At 42.4% G+C, this 18,361-nt stretch overlaps 1 protein-coding gene across 1 annotated transcript in view; it reads right to left on the bottom strand.

Annotated features, from left to right (window-relative positions):
• Positions 1–907: 907 nt before the first annotated feature.
• The window catches only part of gng12a (guanine nucleotide binding protein (G protein), gamma 12a), a 34,352-nt gene continuing 16,898 nt past the window's right edge, over positions 908–18,361 (bottom strand). The window contains exons 2-3 of the mRNA XM_074650788.1: positions 4,003–4,111; positions 908–3,041 (exon numbers count right to left, since the gene is read on the bottom strand). Coding sequence (XP_074506889.1) covers positions 2,916–3,041; positions 4,003–4,095 — 219 coding nt within the window. The 5' untranslated portion in view covers positions 4,096–4,111 and the 3' untranslated portion in view covers positions 908–2,915. The remainder of the gene's footprint in view (positions 3,042–4,002; positions 4,112–18,361) is intronic.

The following is an 18,361-nucleotide window of genomic DNA, read 5'->3' as shown; positions in this document are numbered from 1 at the left end:
AACAAGGTCAGAGAGACCCGAGAGGCCACCAACGGAGAACGAAAACAGACTCTCGGGATAAGCAGACGTTTTCCCAAAATAGTTACTCTACTCTCCAAGAGCGGAAATCAAGGTTGGGTACTTTCTATATTTAACCCTCTTGTTTTCTCTGGTTTCTGACAGCCATGGTGAGAGGCCCAAGGTCTCTCCTATCCCGCGTGAGATATAAATAAACGACTAATGAGAGGAAATGGCCCCCAGATACTGTGGGCAGATCTCTCTGGCCAGGCTCCATCTGAACAATAAAAAAAATAACAAAATCAGGTTTCTATAGAGTGCTCCATGACGTATTTTTTGTAGGCCAACCAGGAAGTTTGCATCAGCCCTGGTGCCCTCGACAAAAAGCCAATGGGATTTTTTTCCATTAGGTTTAGGATTATTAAAAATAAACTCTGTGGCAAACACACGTTTATGATACGTACACGTTTTGTGCAGCAAGATAATCTCCACAAATGAACACCACTTCTATGATTTTTGAAGCGTAAATGCAATCGCTAGAAGTAAAAAGCTAACGTTTGGTTATAGACGATTTACACCACGGTTGCATGAGCGTGAGTATACGCAACGAGGCTGTAAAGGCGGACAAGTCGGCGTGATGACATTTAGTAGTTTCATTTAGCAACCGCCTTTTTAAAACACATTATTAAGCCTTCAAAATTCACGAGTGGGGTATTTATTGATGCATTTTACGTCATAGAACAAAATCTGTTAAGCTTGTGTTAACCACAGACCTTATTTCAGGCATCTAACTAAAAACCTACTGGAACCGGAAGTGCTAAAATGCTAACTCATTTCCAGGTTTCAGGACTCTATATTAAATACAGTAAATCTGAGGATGCTTAAAAGGGGTCATCATCACAAGTTCAAATTTTCTGACTGTGCAGCACAAAACATCTTTATTGAGATATTAGTACAGTATCGTACTGTAGGAATGCTTCACTTTATTAATCTTAGTTAAGTCTTCATACAAAGGTTGGTTTATTAATAAAGACATTTATCAAAATGCAGATTTTGACAGTTAAATTAATCCAACGATGGAACAATAAGGCTGTTACGGAGTTGCTGAATGGACAGAAATCATGACATGGCAGTAGTGATCTGAACTTTTCCTTAAGAGGCGTATACAGAATGGTTTATTGCAAGTAAGAAAACTGACTGTTAGAGACAATCATAAAAAAAAATACAACTGGATAATAACACCAGATCTTGCAGATTTGAAGACCTGAAAGTACCCTTTGGAGAAGGCAACGATACCGAAACTGCTAAAAAAGCGGAGCACCGGGTAAGTGAAACACTATTTAACATGTTTTGCTAGTGACATGTAGACAGAAACAAACAATGGCACAATATTGTTACAAATCACTTTCATCCCACACATGAAAATAGAAACATCTTTTTTTTTTTTTTTTTTAAAGAAAGTACTCCCAGTTAGAGTATTCTTCACGATACAAGCATAAGTAAGGCTTCAGAGTGTAAGACATTCTTAATTTATGCTATCTATTGTGTTTTTTGTTACATTTATATGTTCCCAGACAACAACAACATGACGTTAGACTGACAATCAAAGACCCCCAACCGACACAAATGTTATAGTTTGAATTGAAAAATCTGAGAGGTCTTGGGAGAGTGGTTTCATCATCAATGCACGCTTGCACCTGCACCAAAAACACTTTATAAGACAACGATGTGCACATTCGCCCGACTAAGACACTTGTGATGAGCGAGTAAAGCGTGGCTCACAGTGTTGCGCAACACTTGGCTGACGTGCTTCGTGTCGTCAGTGTTCTTAAAAATATCGTACCACAGAAAGTTTTCAGAAGGAATGGCTACAAATAGTCTCATTCAGACGCATATTATTTAGATGTTTTTTGTTTTTTTAAATGCACTATCATTGGTTTGGCTTGGTCCTTCATTACACAGTGTTTGCCCTGCACACAATGTCAACTTAACTAAAAACAGAAATTCTGCACTGCATTAATCTGATAAAGCATTTTCATTTTCGCTTCAAAAGCATCACAGCACCAGGGTCATATTATCCCAATGGCTTGAATCTGAGCATAGATGATCTTGGGTTAAAGGTGTTTATATGGAATTTATCTCCACATCATGGTTTGTTAAATCAGCTGAAAACAACACTGTATCATGGTAGTCATACTGCAAAATACCAGACAGGAAAACAATGGATTAAACAGCATGCGGATTGTCGCGTGGACCAGTCAGACCTGGGTCGCAGAATACTTTTGAGTGTCTGAATTTCATACCAGATATGGTGACATTATTGTCCCCGTTGATCAAAGATACATCATGGTAAGATTTGAGTAGAGGCTCAACCACTGAACCACTGACCACTGAATTCAGTGATCAAAACTGCACAAAATACTGTTGGGAAGTCTGAAGCCACATGATAAGAAGAGCCATTATTATCCATCTTAAAAGAAATACGCTTTTAAATGTCTGAAGGGAAACTTTGGCTGTATGAATCCACATAAGGCAAACCAGAGAGACAGTAACAGTTACTGCCCAATGGAGATGAGACCGTTTACATACAGTAGGAAGGACCAAATCCGTTACAATATTATTATTATTTAAGCAACATTATGTACCAGGTGCCATCGCAACTCATGCAGCCAAAGTCTTTACAGTAAGTGGTCAGAGCTCAAACTGAACAGTGGCACTATTAGTGGGGCCTTCTTTGCTCGCTACCAACTGCTGTTTTTTGAGGAAAATCCTGGTTGAATTGCTGACTTAACAGAACAGGTGAACACATGGCAATGATACGATCACAGTCCACCCCCTCACTCCACCCAACAAAAAGAATACAGCAACATTAATAAGCAAAAAAAAAAAAAAAACACATAAAGGCTAAGTGGCATCCACTACAATATAGTGCAGGGTTTTTTGTCCTTGAAGGGATTGTCTGAAGCGGGGATGCCCAAAAGGAGAGGGTCGTTTCTGGCGTGTTCACTGCAGTAGTTCATAAGGTCTGCAGAGGCCTTGGATACCTACGGAAACAGACACAGCTTTAGTTATAAGGAAGTAACATTTAAAGCAGCGGTGGGTAGAAATGGAGCAAATATGATTAAAAAAAGTTATTTTTATAAAACGATCACTATATCCTGACAGTAGTGCGTGAGACAGGTAATCTGAAAAAAATCATGTGCCTCTGTGTGCTGCTAATGGCATCTGCAAGATTTCACAGATCGGAGGAAAACAACCTATCGGAGCCGAGCTGGAGCCTGCCGTCTCTGAGCAGCTGTCAATCCCTCGCGAACTCCAATCAAATGGTCAAACTAGGCAGCGCTGATCAATTATGAATCAATATTCTGTTACTGTCATGTCTATTTCTCACCTCAAATGCTTTCAGAAACATCTTGTAGTGTACTGTTTAGCTGGAAAATTAGAACGTTTTTGCTCCGGCGCTGCCTAGTTTGACCGCTGCCTCCGTTGAATGAACAGCCAATAGGAACGCTCTCTCTCTGAAATGACCTGTGATTGGCCAAAGTCTCCCGTCACGGGCTTTAAAGCCTGAAAACAGAGCCATGAGGCGTTGCAGAAGTCTAGTTGTCTCTCAGAGCACTTGAATTACAATATGCTGAAAGGTTATTATGGAATTTTTGCCCAATGATGCCAAAAACGTTCTGCCGACTGAAGCTTTAAGAGTAAGTGATCACATGATTAGTCACATGTATGCTCAGAGCAGGAGCAGCCACACATTAGCCACAATTGTTAATTATTTTAAAGAATTCCTTATATTTTCTCAGTGATGTTATTCTGCAAAAACATATATGCTTTTATTTCTTAAAAAAAAGAATATTATTTGCATGAACTCTTTAATATCTCCAGTAGCATTTAACATGTGAAGTTCACAACAATTTGATATATTTATAAGATGTAAGTCTGGATGAAACAAATATAGAAAATTGGCTGAAATGGAAAAAAAAAAAAACTGGAGCTGCACACTACCTTTATCCTCTCAATGCTCGCCTCTATTCTCAGCTGCTGCACCGTCCGCCGGGCATGGGCGATGCTGTTGGAACTGTGAGCCTTCGTAGACATCCTGGGCAATACAACGCTGTAATGAAGGACAACAAGAGGAGAGCTTGAATAACGCTGTAGAGAATGAGACATTGGTATACAGTAGATTATGAGTGTTAAGCAAAGATGCAATGAGGCTTATGTTTGTTTGCTTTACAGTTCCTGCACCTGCTAATATATATTTTCAGGTCAAGTCGGAGCAGGACAATAAAAACCATTGTAAACTTTTCAAATTGTGAATGCACTTCAGCGCTGTTTCTACGGTAGGAAAGCCCACACTTGTTTCAGATAACAGATTGTGATGATGACGGTAATGGAGTACAGGAGCATGGGCCAGTAACACGGTCTGTGTAGGGAAGACCAAGTCAGTAAATGATTTATGGACTGCAGGTAAGTGTGTTGTAAACCATACAGCTGTTGGTTTAGTGAGTGTCAGCGACTCCTCTTCTAAACTTCCTCTTCCTCTGCAGGGTTGTTCCCAAAAGTGACATCGCCAACAAGGTTTTTTCATCAAGAAGTACACACAAAGCTGAGGCATGTCCATACATATACTGTTTATATATTTTTGTCTTTTTTTTCTTTGGTTATAAGAGTCCCTTTTGCAAGCTGCACAGTACCCCTGCTGCCAGACACGGCACAATAATGCTACTTTGCTTCAGTGTGTACACAGTCTGAAATATGAGCTCGGCTGATACTGTAGGTGCTAAACTACAATGACTGAATATCTGACATTGCTGAAGCTTTTTGTTTAATTCGAGATGTGTCAAAGTGTGACTGAGGGGCTGGTGTCTGGGAGAGTGAAGCGTTGGGGCGCTGCAGTGGGTCTGGGTTGTGATTCCGCTTCCTGCTAATCATTTACAGGCTGGATGGGAACAAGCCCGGACACATCCTGCAGTCCATGTGGGAGCTCCGGCTCCAGTGTCTCTCCACTGCTCTCTTACTTCCTTTTATTGCCATTTGTCTGCGTTTCTCATAAAAACACACACATACGCATTTCCTTTAACATTTTTGCAACATGCCTTCTTGTGTCACGGCTCGCTTTCACAAACACTTTTCTCAGTAGGGAACAGGAAGCTTCAACTACAGTTCCTCAGACGTTTTTTGTGAAATTCACAAGAAAAGCATCTGCAGCCGATCCCAGCTGACACTGGGCGGAGGCAGGCTACACCCTGGACAGGTTGCCAATCTATCACAGGGCTGACGTACAGAGACAGACAACCATTCACGCTCACATTCACACCTACGGGCAATTATGATTAGTCAACAATTAACCTGCATGTCTTTATACTGTGGGAGGAAGCAGGAGAACCCAGAGAAAACTCACGGTAACACAGAGAGAACATGCAAACTCCACACAGAAGAGCCCCAAGCCGGGTTTCAATTAAATGAAAAAAATAAGTTGTCTATTAAAGGTGCTAAATGCAGATTGGGAGCATTTCTATGGCCTCCGCATGGCTCTTAACATGGCGAAGGCTAAGACGGCGGCTCGCAGTTAATGGTGCTAGCAGTGCTAACAGTGAAAACAAAAACAAAAGTGTTAACCTGGGGGAGGAACTGGGGGGATGGGTGTGCTACGCTTACGCAACGGCTCCGCCAGTCCGGACCAAGCCCCAAGGAAGAACACCGGTCATTGCTCCCAATTTTTGTAGTGGCCAAACGGCTGTATTACAACTTCCGTGTCCGTCACGTGATGCCATTGGGCCCAAAAATACTTTTTCCTATAGATATGAATGAGCTGGCTGGAGCGAGGGCTGGGAGGCGGAGTTAGTAAGCCTTGACGACACCATGACGGTTGTGACCCCATGACCGAGCCATGTGACCGTGCGGACGGAACGGGCCTAATGGATGCGGAAGATCGGCGGAAGATCCGGGTACTTTTCCATTCGGAAGACGAGCTATCTTGAAAATCATGCGCCACTGAGCAACTTTCATAGGAATGAACAGGGCACCGCCTCCAACGCTGTATCCAGTTCTCTTTATACATCCCTGACATAGACACACTCCCCATTACTCCACTATATATTTACATAGAAAATAGTTGTTTGCTGCTATATTACTGCTCTGAATATCGTATAGAGCACCTTTAACATGCCAGAGTGATTAAATAGGCACTTTGTTCCATCTGCATATTGTCATAATGTTTCTTGGGATTTTAAAAGTGTTTCACTTCAACATTTGACTTAATTCCTGTTATAAGTGTACAGTGTTGTGTAATCAGGCCTCGGTCACAGTAACTGAAATAAAAAAGGATAATAAGTGAAGGCAACAGTTGAGACATGCATTCACTTTTTATAGCCAACTTTTTTATAGCAAACCACAACATTGGATTTGTTTTGTTCAACCCTGTCTGCACCAGTTTACCCTGCAGGATGTAGTCGCTCCAGACAGCCTCTGATCCTTCATTTGTTTCAGGAACAAAGAGAGAGAGAGGAATAAAGACAACAAAAAAAAAAAAAAAACGGAAACAGGAAGGGAAGGAAAATCTCCATCTTCTGACTTCTGCTAGGGAGTGCCTGATTAGAGAGAGTTTTATATTTCCAGCTAAAGATAAGTAATCACTGCAAGGGAAACACAGCAAGAGATGACTCAAAGAGCTAAAATGCTATTGATATTAACATGAAAGTGAGACATGAAAGGGCCACGCTGCACAATGCAAAGCGTACAATCCTCCTAAGGAAACATTCTCAGCTTAGTCACAAAGGCGAGGCACCACAGGTGAAGATGGCAGAAGAAATGCTTTTATCCATCCATGATGAGTGAGGGCTTTTATTTCTATAGTCTGGAGGAGTCTTTACATGGAACTGAGCTTCTCTGTTTAACATCAGTTTTAAATGACGTGTTGCAGTACTAGAAAGTGATTCATATTCATTACACTGCAGGAGGAGGTTAAGATGTTGCTGTGATGTGAGTCCAGGCTGATCGCAGCCTCTTCTTCTCTGTGAGGAAGCACATTTTTACACTTTTTACAACCACCCGTCAAAGTCTACAGGAGTTATGTTTCAGACTCAAAAGATTTTATCACTTTAAGTAATCATTTCAATGACAAGGTCAGTCATTTGTAACAATAATGAACTTAATGACATTCTTGGCTGACCGGACGTCACAGACTTCTTTGTGCTCCTCTTCAAATGCTTTTCGGAGCAGATAATTTACTGCCTGCCAGGTAGGAACTCGGATTTCCTGGCGCTATACCATGCAAACCAGATTGCACAGTTTATAAATTGTGCAATATGCAAACACGATACAGAAGCTGCTGATCAAGGACAACAATGAGTCAAGAGATTGCATGAGAAATGCAAACAGCCTTCACACGCCAGGGCTGCAGCGAATATTAAACGTGGAGAACTCCATCCTCCTGAAAACCGTCCCTGTGGAAACCTACAAGCTAATGATGATGCACGACTTGACTTTAACGCTGCTATATCTCAGCTGACAGTGTAAACAGCAATTAATTCTTGAACATAGACAACAGAGCTGCAAATAAAGCCAGAGCGGAGTAATCACACCCTCATCAGTGGAGAGTAACTGTGTGCTGCTGGGTTCACTGGGGACACCAGACCTCAGACGAAGGTCACATGACAGCTACACTGCCGCTAGCGAGATAATCTCTAAGCATGTTTATTTCTGACTGTCAACTATCGGTTGTGAGAACTGTTATTATAATGTGTTTTATTCTAAATGCATTGAGCTTTTTTCGTCTTCATTGTCTTGATATTTCTAGTCACATTCAGAACAGAGCTGGCGGAAGTGTTTTGCTGGGTGACAGAATTTGAAGGATAACTGCATTGCTGAAAATGGAAAGGAATGTATATTGAAGGCATCCTGATAAGCATGCTTTTTAAATGTGATAAACTAAATGTTTTATTGATAAGTACTAGTGCAGTGCCCGTCCGGATCGGGCCGATTGCTTGGCCCCCGGAAGTTCTGCTTGCAGCGTTGTGGTTGTTTGTGCAAGTGTGAAGTTGATTTGATGATTAGTTCTCGAGATGTGCAAAGGGCGGTCATGCGTACATAAACAGACAGACAGAGAGACAGATAATACTTCCTTAATAGATTGATGATGCTGCCACGGCGCCACCTATTGACCAAATGGCACCAACTTTGCCATGGCCATCATATCTACACATGTTGCCCAAATGTGGTCGCAATAGCACATAGTGTTCAGGAGACATGACCATACTTGCCAGGAGAATTTCTTATTGCCCTCTCCCAGTTTCCTCTCAGGGTCACAATTGTCCCGTATTTCTGCTGATTTATGGCAAATTTTAACACTTTTTTTCCTTTTCGTTATCTCAACCTGTTTCCTGAACTGAACAGTGTGCATAATCCCTACTGTTTCCACCCAGACGACAATAGAGCTACGCCAACTGTCGTTTCCCGGTGGAAGAGAGCAGTCTATGCTCGCGACGCAGCGCAGTTTGAGCTCATGTTTAAGCTTCGGCTGTCTCCATCTGTCACGTGATGGAGCGAACAAAAAAATAACCTCCACAGCTGTAATTTAAGATGAAGTAAAAAGACAGAATTAAAAGTTTACTACTCTCTGGCGCCAAATATTAGTTCAACCAGCATGTGGAGTAAGAGGAAGAGGGGGCTAAATACGACCAGCACTCAGTGGTGATTTTTGCAGGCAAACCATCCCTACTGAGTCACCTCAAGTCAAACTGTGCAGCCTCCTGTGATGTGATGCCAGCTGGCTACTACCAGCAGCACCGGTCTGACTGAAACTCTATGGGAGGGCACCCATGTGTGTGTGTGCGTGGCATTAGGCACCACCACGCACATATATATGGAGCCTTGCAAAAAACATTACCTCCAAGGATCAGAAAAAAGACCACCCCCCTTCACAGCCCACCCTATCACAACACACACACACACACAGAGTAGCCAGGACCACCTACTGCACAGAGCAGCACAGCCCCCCTGCTCTGCTCTACCTAGCACACACAAATCCACCCGCACACATGCGATTCATTAGCACAGTGTTCAAAGTGTTAAGAACAGGGAGCCATTATGACTTGATTCCATTAACATCAACACTCAGAGATGAAAAACTGTGCGTGCGTGTGTGTGTGTGTGTGTGTGTGTGTGTATGTGTGTGTGTGTGTGTGTGTGTGTGTGTGTGTGTGTGTGTGTGTGTGTGTGTGTGTTACACTGCTACTCCACTGCAGCTCAGAACCAAAGAAAACTCTTAAATTTGCCGCTGACTAATACAAACGACACCCATTAAAGGCTAAAAGAAGAGTCGGTCCTGTCAACTGTACAGTATGTGTGGTCCCTTCATAGAGTATCTGAGGCTTTTCAGACTCGAGTAGCTTTTGTAATAAAGTAACACCGCTGGAAATAAACTGCTGCAGGGCTTAAGTATTGCCGGCTGCACTTTAGACTTGACGTAAGGTGATGAGAGGTAGGCAAAGATCACATCCATTTAGTTCACCCCAAAATTTCTACCCTCTTTTTTGTGGCTTGCGAGACTATAAGAACACAGAAAGTTAGCACCCATAGGTACATTTTCAGGGGAAAATGATAATAGACATAGCAGAGTATTTTGCTGCATTGACTTCAATAACTTGGAGAGGTCTTTGGTAGAAGTTATGTAGAGCGATGCTGTAATTATGCCTCTGTGAAGATACACTTAAATCTGCAGTAGACAGAATATTTTTGCATCATTGGACAAAACTTCCATAATAACCTTTCAGCATATTGTAATTCAAGTGTTCTTAGAGAAAACTAAACTTGTCAGGATATAGTGACCGTTCTATAAAAATAACTTTTTTCATATTTGCTCCAGTTCTACACACTGCAGCTTTAAACGTCTCTGCGGACCCACACAGAGAAGGGTGTTATGGGTAACCGCAGGTCGTAGAGGAGCTGATGCACACACCTCCCAAATCTAAAAAAAAAAACTCTGTCGTGGGAACCTGCATGCCGAGCACGCTGCAAACGTGTCAAACTAAGATGGCAGCATGTTAGCCCAAAGTATACAGCCTCACGAGAACTGCTGGCATGGCTGTAGACAAATTGTTACTGAAACAAAGCTGGTTTTCATGCACATCCTGCAGATATAAAATTATCGCGCACAAGAACTTTACTGTCTTATCTGCTAAAAATCCAAATCAAAGTCAACATTTTATTGCCAGCAACACTTATAGTGATCATGTTAAAGACTCCCTGTCTTTAAAATATCTACTGCCTGGCGTCTGTCTGACTTTATATGCCAGCAAAGAAGTGAAGAGCAGTGAATTGTGGAAAGGCGATATTTGGAGTCTAGACAGATGTCTGCCGCTTTGAACAAAAGAGAGTTCAAAGACTTGGGCCCCAGCCACAAGCCAGTATATTGGTTGTTCTGCCTTGTGTAGCCGCACACACACTCACACACACAACTCTATCATTTCTCTCATGTATACCCCTCCCCCTGCTCTCTCTCTCTCTCTCTGAAAACAGGAGTTTCCCAGTCTGCAAGCTAAAAGTAGCCTTCTCATACTCTCTGCTGCCAGTCAGCACTTTTTGCCAGCTGAATGAAAAACCGTCTCTCGCTACACCTAAAACATGACCTTGCACCAGAGTTCGTTGCCGAGCAGATGAGATCAGCACTACCGTGCACTCGCCTCCTGCTTTACTATAAACACTGGTCTGTTCTCACTTGGTTACCATGCTTATCAAACTCAATAAGTCATCAGTCCTGCTGCTGAGTAAAGTGGGATTGTGTTTATGAGCCAGAGGGAGAGACTCGGAGTCTCTGAGGCTGCTGAGTGTGTGTGATCTGTGAAAGAGGAACGTGTGAGGCAGGGAGGAGATGGTGTGTGGGCACTACTTGTTCATACTGTGAGAAGAACCACCAGAGTGACATCACTACTTTCCCACCAGAAAGAAAAAAGAGTTAAAAGGACGGTGGCTTGTCCTGGTTTCTTTGGCAGCCGCTGTCATGTAGTTGACATCACAAGGATTTTGTTTACCAGGATCAACAGAAACCGTAGAGACAGGAGGACCCTGAATAAAGGGCATTGCAAGTCATGTACAGCTCTAAGTGGCGCTGAAACAAATAATCATGTAATCAATTGGTTAACAGAAAAATAACAGCAATTATTTTGATATATGATTAAGTTGTTTAAAGGTACAGTGTGTAAGATTTGGTGGCATCTAGTGGTTTGGTTACAAATTGCAACCAACTGAGTACCCCTTCGCTCACTCCTCCCTTTCCAAGACTGCGGTAACGTGAGCCGCCGAGTGCAAAACCGAGATAACGCCGTTTGCCTTGCTCAGAGGCCATCCTTACCATAATAAGACTACTTTAGGAGCAAAGGAAGCCAGGCGGCGGCTGGCGGTACCACGGTTTTGCACTCTGCGGCTCACGTTACCGCAGTTTCACAAGCGTGTCGGAAAAATACGGTGGCCTTCAGGTAACGTAAAAACGCAAGAGGCTCTCGCTAGAGTCAGTGTTTAGTTCTGGGCTACTGTAGAAACATGGCGGACTCCGTGAAGAGGACCAGCTCCCTATGTCGACATGAAGTGTTCATTCAAACACTTCTTCCTAACTGGACGCGATGCAAAAGAGCAAACATCCGATTGTTTCAGTTTTTCCTAATGAAGATGTCCTAACCTGCTCCGTGCGTCAGCGAACAGGCGATGCGACGTGTCGCTTGTCGCCCTGACTATTTATGCGAAGTTTCGCACACTGACAACCTATTTTCACTGGTGAAACTCAACGTTGACAGTAACTGACATTTGATCAATCGTTCGTAGTATATCTGGACTTTTTTTGGCGCTCCATTCTCCAGAGTTCGTTAGGAAGAGGTGTAAGCTAACGAAAACACTACAATTATAAGTTTCAGGTGATTATACATTAATGAAAGCATAGTTATGAATATTATATTCCATTTCTGCTAATAGATCCCCTGAAATGTTACATGCTGTTCCTTTAATCAAGCAAAAAAATGCCAAATATTTGAAGGCTACAGCTTCGCCAATGTGAGGATTTTCTGCTTTCTTCCATTTTACATCACTGTAAGCTGAATATCTTTAGGTTTTGGACTGTTGGTTGGACAAAACAATGCATTATATACAATAAATTTCCCACTATTACAAAGACTAAATGGCTAATCAATTCATCAACAAAATAAAAACTTAATTGCAGCCCTTTTTTACAGAAAGAGAAGTGAAGGCAATGTCTCCGATGAATTCAAGTACAGCCCACAGTGAAGAACATACAGCTGAGAGCAGTACAAAGCTAGATTGTGTGATTTAAAGGGAACTATGAAGTGACACAGAGCTGCTGCTGCTGCAGCACCACCCGAGAGCTGCAGGTATGGTCGCTGAGATAAGTGAAGCTAACAGGACCCCACCCAGGCCACCGGCTGCACACTCAGTACAAAGGGAATACTGGGAAACTCAGTGTCCTCTACGTCGGTCTGCAAGACTGCTCGCTTATGATTGGCTGAAAGGTGTTCATTATTCCTGTGTAAGCAGACGTTTCCAGGAAAAGCTGCAGGACTGTGCAAAGGTTAATGGAAAGTTGTCTAGATTAAACATGCGGCGCTACGAATAACACAACCGTGTGTGTTTTTTCTGCATCACCATGAAAACGTTTCAGTTCAACTTAAAGCCCCATACAGTAGGTTCTCAGAACCTGGCAAACTGCACAATCCGGTAACTTCTGTGGTTTGACAGGATAAAAAAACAATCCAGCACACTGTAACACAGTCACTCAGTGTCTAGACAGAAGACTAGACTGGACTCATTTCTGCAGGGTTTCTAAATCCTAAATTCATGCGTAATTACTTGAGGCTCATTCCTGTCCAAATAAACTATGAATGATTCCTTGTTTCAAGCGCAGACGAGATGGCTGACAAGTTATGCTGCCGGAATTACAACCTAGTTTATTATGAAGTCAATTCAAAAGCTGCATGTCAAGTTAGATAAGGTAAGCACATCCACGAAATAATCAGTAAGCTAATCAGTGTTCTTCGACAGGATGATACTTAGAACAGGATTGTGTGAACATGGCTGACTGCACATCCAGTGGCTGTTACTGAGGAGGAGCAGCATGTGTGTCAGGGACTCTGACTGTCTGACATAATGACAGATAACAGTGATAACAGAGGGGGCGAGTAACACTCTGGTACAGTATGTCAGGGTGAAGCAGAAGACAGAATTCACATGGTGAAATAAAACAATCTCTAGCCAGGCAACCTCTAATTAGGGCCCACAGAGCAAGATTCACACACTCATGTCCTCGACTAATGTTGCCTTATTTAGACTTGTGGAGTAATGGTGCAGCAGAGATTCATTGCACATATAAAATCTTGACAGCTGTCCTTTTATCCTTTTCCCAAGATAATAATTAGTTTAATTTATGGATGAATACACATGGGCGGTCACTTGAATTTTGCAGAGGAATTATGGGCGTATTTTCACCCAATTAAAACAAGGGCCAAACTTCTGTCCTTGACTTGTTTAACCTCTCTCTACACACCAGTGAGACGGGTGGTGAAATATGGCTCCTGAACTGCTGAGTAGGACATTTTAAGCTAGCACTGTCAGCCGGCCTATTGTTGAGATGGCAAATTATCAGTTGAGTAATCCTAAATGTGGGTGCAGTGTGGTTTTAATGTTATGGGGAATGTAGTGTAAGTGTGGTGTAGCTAAGTTAAGGTCTAATGGAAACCTGTAGCGGGGGGGTCGGCCTGGGAGAAAAGGAATATAATACTGGAGACTAGAGATGTTCCCATACCATTTTTTCCCTTCCTGATCCTGATTCCAATATCTGAACTTGCGTATCGGCCAAGTATGCAATCGATCTTCTGGAGGTTGTATCGGGCTCAGTTTTAAAGCTAACGTGCATCATATGAAACTAGAAAACCTAAGGAATTCATCGGTACCAACCATGTCATACTAGCTCATTGCAAAGGAGGCTAAATATGCTCCAAAAGTTTGCTACATTTTGGCGAAGAAAAACTGGCATGGCCATTTTCAAAGGGGTCCCTTGACCTCTGACCTCAACATATGCGAATGAAAGTGGGTTCTATGGGTACCCACGAGTCTCCCCTTTACAGATATGCCCACTTTATGATAATCACATGCAGTTTGGGGCAAGTCATAATCAAGTCAGCACACTGACACACTGACAGCTGTTGTTGCCTGTTGGGCTGCAGTTTGCCATGTTATGATTTGAGCATATTTTTTTTGCTAAATGCAGTACCTGTGAGGGTTTCTGGACAATATTTGTCATTGTTTTGTGATGTTTATTGTTTCAAATAATAAATATATACATACATTTGCATAAAGCAAACATATTTGCTCACTCCCATGTTAGTAAGAGTATTTAATACTTGACAAATCTCCCTTTAAAGTACATTTTGAACAGATAAATGATTTGATTTAAAGGCACATTTATCCTCCCATTCTTCCAAAACCATGGCAAGATAATTAGTGTAGGGATTCATGCAGGCACCTTGGTGGTCTATGGGCTGACCACGTAACCGCAATGTCTCCCGTTCGAGTATGGGAGGTGACCTTGTGCATAACATTTTCATCTCTTTATCCCCTCATTTCCTGTCTGCCCTCTAATAAGGCATAAAATCCCCCCCAATATTAAACAAGGTATTAAATCTTACACTAAGTATTAATAACAGACGGTCTTGTGATGGGATTTCAGCTGATTTTCATGTCAACAGTTAATAGTGTAGTGAAGTCATAAGCTAAAAATGCACTACACCACAAGGGGCTGATTCACACTTCTACGCAAGAGACATTATGAGAGAGAACACGAGGAGACACTGCAAGAGGCACAAAGAAAGAATGAAACTGACAACAAAGGGAGACACCAACGACTGGAATATGTTTCTACTTTCCATTGATGTAACTGTGAACCGAGCTCCTTGCATTCCTTCCACGGGAAGGTCCGGAGGTAATGAGGCAATTATGTAAAAGTCTGAACACTTGTTGATGCTCAACAAGTATGCAGACGCAAGCCGTGGGTTTACGCATTACACGGCATGCCGAACGTCAGGGAGCAAAACAACAACCGACACAAAGGGCAGCCAGCGCCTCAGTGATATCATTAGCTTCGGGGTATGCACTAAAAATAGCCAACAGGTCTGTGTTGTTTCTGGAGTTGGTTTCAGCTAAAAACTACTCCAACAGTAGCAAAGTGTTACTAAACTGACATCTGGGTGTCGTCCAGATTAGCAAGGTCTCTGCAGTTTCCACCGAGGTGCCTATGAGACTCTGGTTCTCCAGTAATGGGCCATTATCAAACCCAGAGCAGCCCAAAACAAACAGAGGCCTTTGGTAGATAATGCCCTTCAGACGTCACTGCAGACGCACAGAGGGTGACATGCGGGAGACACAGGCGACCTATGCAGGGGAGGCTGCCAGGCAGCGTCTCTCTGCTCTGCCCTCGGAAAACAAACAGCATTGTTGTAAAAAAAAAAGCTGCACAAAAGAAAGCTTAGTGCGAGCCGAGTGGAGTTTGCTGGAAATGGATGCAGGGAAGGAATGAATGGCGGGGCAGAGGGCTGTAGAAAAAGACGTGTGCTTGCGACGGAGATAAGAGTTTGTGTGTGTGTGATGGAGAAAGCCGTGCAGCTGTGTGTGTGTGTTGCATTTGGTTGCATGCCAAAAAATTTGCTGCCGGCGACAGCAACGGCGTAAAGCTATTGTTAGTGCTTTGCCTTTTCGACTCAGTCTCTCTTGCCTCTGAAAGCTACTATTCATGACGAAGGCAGGGAGATACTACACAATGGATCTCCATCTCTCACCCAACACTGCCCTGCCTATATGGAACAATAAACAAAACGTACTCAGTCTTTCCAGCCTCCACCCCTGATCCGGTCCCACTTCATGTCACTACTACAGCAAAGGTGGAATAGACTAGAGAAGGCCAAAGGTCTGTGGTGTTGCCATCATAGAGTCCCTCCTCCCTGCTTGGAGCAGGGAGGGTTAAACAACAGCGTGCATGGATGGAAATAATTGATAATGGCCTGGACGTCACACAGCTCATTAGACAACAACGTAAAGGTCGTAAAGGAGAGTTTGTTTTTCATGTAAAGAGGAAATGGGATTAGTCAGAAGGTGACATAAATGGGGATGGGGTGTGTGTGCATAGGTGTGTGTGTGTGAGTCAGAAGCTGCAAAGTCTATGTAAGTGGATATTTGCATGTGCTTTTTATGCTATTTTTGGTTCACACACATTGTTGTTTAAAGCTAGTCGAGCTAATTAATGATAATGACAGTCTTTGTCTATTGAATACGCTACGTTATAATTATATTATTCCACGGAATCGATTGATTAAATTACGTAAAGGTCTTACAATAGGCTTGCACTGGAAGGCTAAAGTGAGGTAAAAGATATTATTAAGAAAAATACTTTGAAATTATTCAGCTGTGAAATCAATAGCAGCTACCAACCCTGTTAAACAGGACAAAGGGATTAGTGGTGGAAAAATGCAGGCTGCACGATTTCCTCTGTCAGGAAGGTTAGAGAGGGAGAGGGAGAGAGAGAGAAAGCAAACAGCTTCCTATATGATCAGAAAATTATCAAATTTACTTTTCATTTCATATAGTGGTGATTCAGTTCATTCACTAAAAATCCTGCTTGTGCAGCTGAATTAGAAAGATCTCTGTGGAAACTATGGAGATCCCTGAGACAGACTCACACTATCATAAAGCCTTTCTCTAAAAAAACAGCTGCATATAAACAACAACCCCTCTTATGGCACCAGGATGCCCTATGAGGATGGATTTGCAGTTCTGCGTTAAGGGATTACAGCATATCTTTGAAGGATACGTGGAGCTCCTGACGTGTGCCTCTTCAAAGAAATACACGTCAGGACTGCAGCAGCTACAGAGACACCGTGTGGAAACCACAAGAACTGTGATCGCTCAGCTTGTGTTTTCTCCTACAAGTTTCAGATGCCAGTGGAGACAGTTGAGAATGAAAACAACATTCAAGTCTAGAAAAGCCGTCTCCACTGCAAACCAGAATGTAAACACAGTGATTGCAGGCAGTACTCCTGCCTAGTAGCATGAAAGAATGTAAACTCAGTTACTGTGAGGAGGATATTATCAAAGCTCAATACAGCTGGTGCACGTATTAAATATGCAGCAATCTAGTTTCGCGAAAGGGGGAAAACCAATGCAGAACTATAAATCAAAAGGTATCTGCCGTTAACGGCGTGCATCAACTATAAATGCAGCTCTAGCACAGCTGAAACGATATGTTGTTTATATTTTAGAGGTCGCATATTGTAGAAAGTGAGATTTCCATGTCTTTTTTTATTATAAAGCAGGTTTAGGTCTTAAATAAATACTGTGAAAGTATCAAAATGCTCAATCCACAGAGAAATGCACACAGCCCATATTCAGAGAGTGTGCCTTTAAACGAGCCATCAGGACTTCCATAACGTTGTGATGTCACAACTATACAGTCACCGGTAGAAATGCCGCTAAACTCTGTGTAGTTGACACACACAGTGAGTCCCTGTGACGCTGTGAAGACGGCGACAGCGCACACGCAGAAGACCAGAAACGCTGACCAATCAGAGCAGACTGGGCTTTTTGGGAGGGGGTCTTAAAGAGACAGACGTTAAAACGGAGCGTTTCAGACAGAGGGTGAATACAGGTATATTCAGATAGACAGTATGAGAAAAATAATGTGTTTTTGAACATTAAAGCATGCAAACATGTTTCAGTAGAAACCCAAAATACAAGTATGAACCTGAAAATGAGCATCATATGTCCCCTTTAAATCGTGTTTCAAGTAAAATAGCAAAAAACTTGCTGGTTCCAGCTTCTCAAAAGTGTGTATTTGATGATAAATTATTTTTAGGTTTTCAACTGTTGATTGCACAAAACAAGCAATATGAAGATGCCGTCATTACGGGTCGAACAAAGCTCTCTCGTGACAACCTCATAAGACCTTGCATGTACAATAATAAATGTAGCTGAATGTTAAATGTGTATACGTTTGCATGTGTAGATTTATGCATTCATACACATATTTTCTCTTCGATTCTGCAGTGCATGCTATTTTAACTTTATTATCTTGAGTTTAATCGCTGTATATTTTTTCATGTTTTCTATTTTAGTACTATGTTATTATTACAGGTTGGCGGCTATTTGGCATTTGCAACAATGGCTATTATCACCCATAAATGAAAAGGAAGCATAACTGAAACGGAAATTTGGGACACCGAGAGAAAAGCGAGTCTGCACCTGCATCCACATTTCAGAGCACTCATACCTCCGGCTGCACGAGACATTAGTCAATGTTTTGCAACCGCCTCATTAA

Source organism: Sebastes fasciatus, chromosome 11 (assembly GCF_043250625.1).
Source record: "Sebastes fasciatus isolate fSebFas1 chromosome 11, fSebFas1.pri, whole genome shotgun sequence".
NCBI lineage: Eukaryota > Metazoa > Chordata > Actinopteri > Perciformes > Sebastidae > Sebastes > Sebastes fasciatus.
This window is presented reverse-complemented; position numbering and strand designations above follow the sequence as displayed.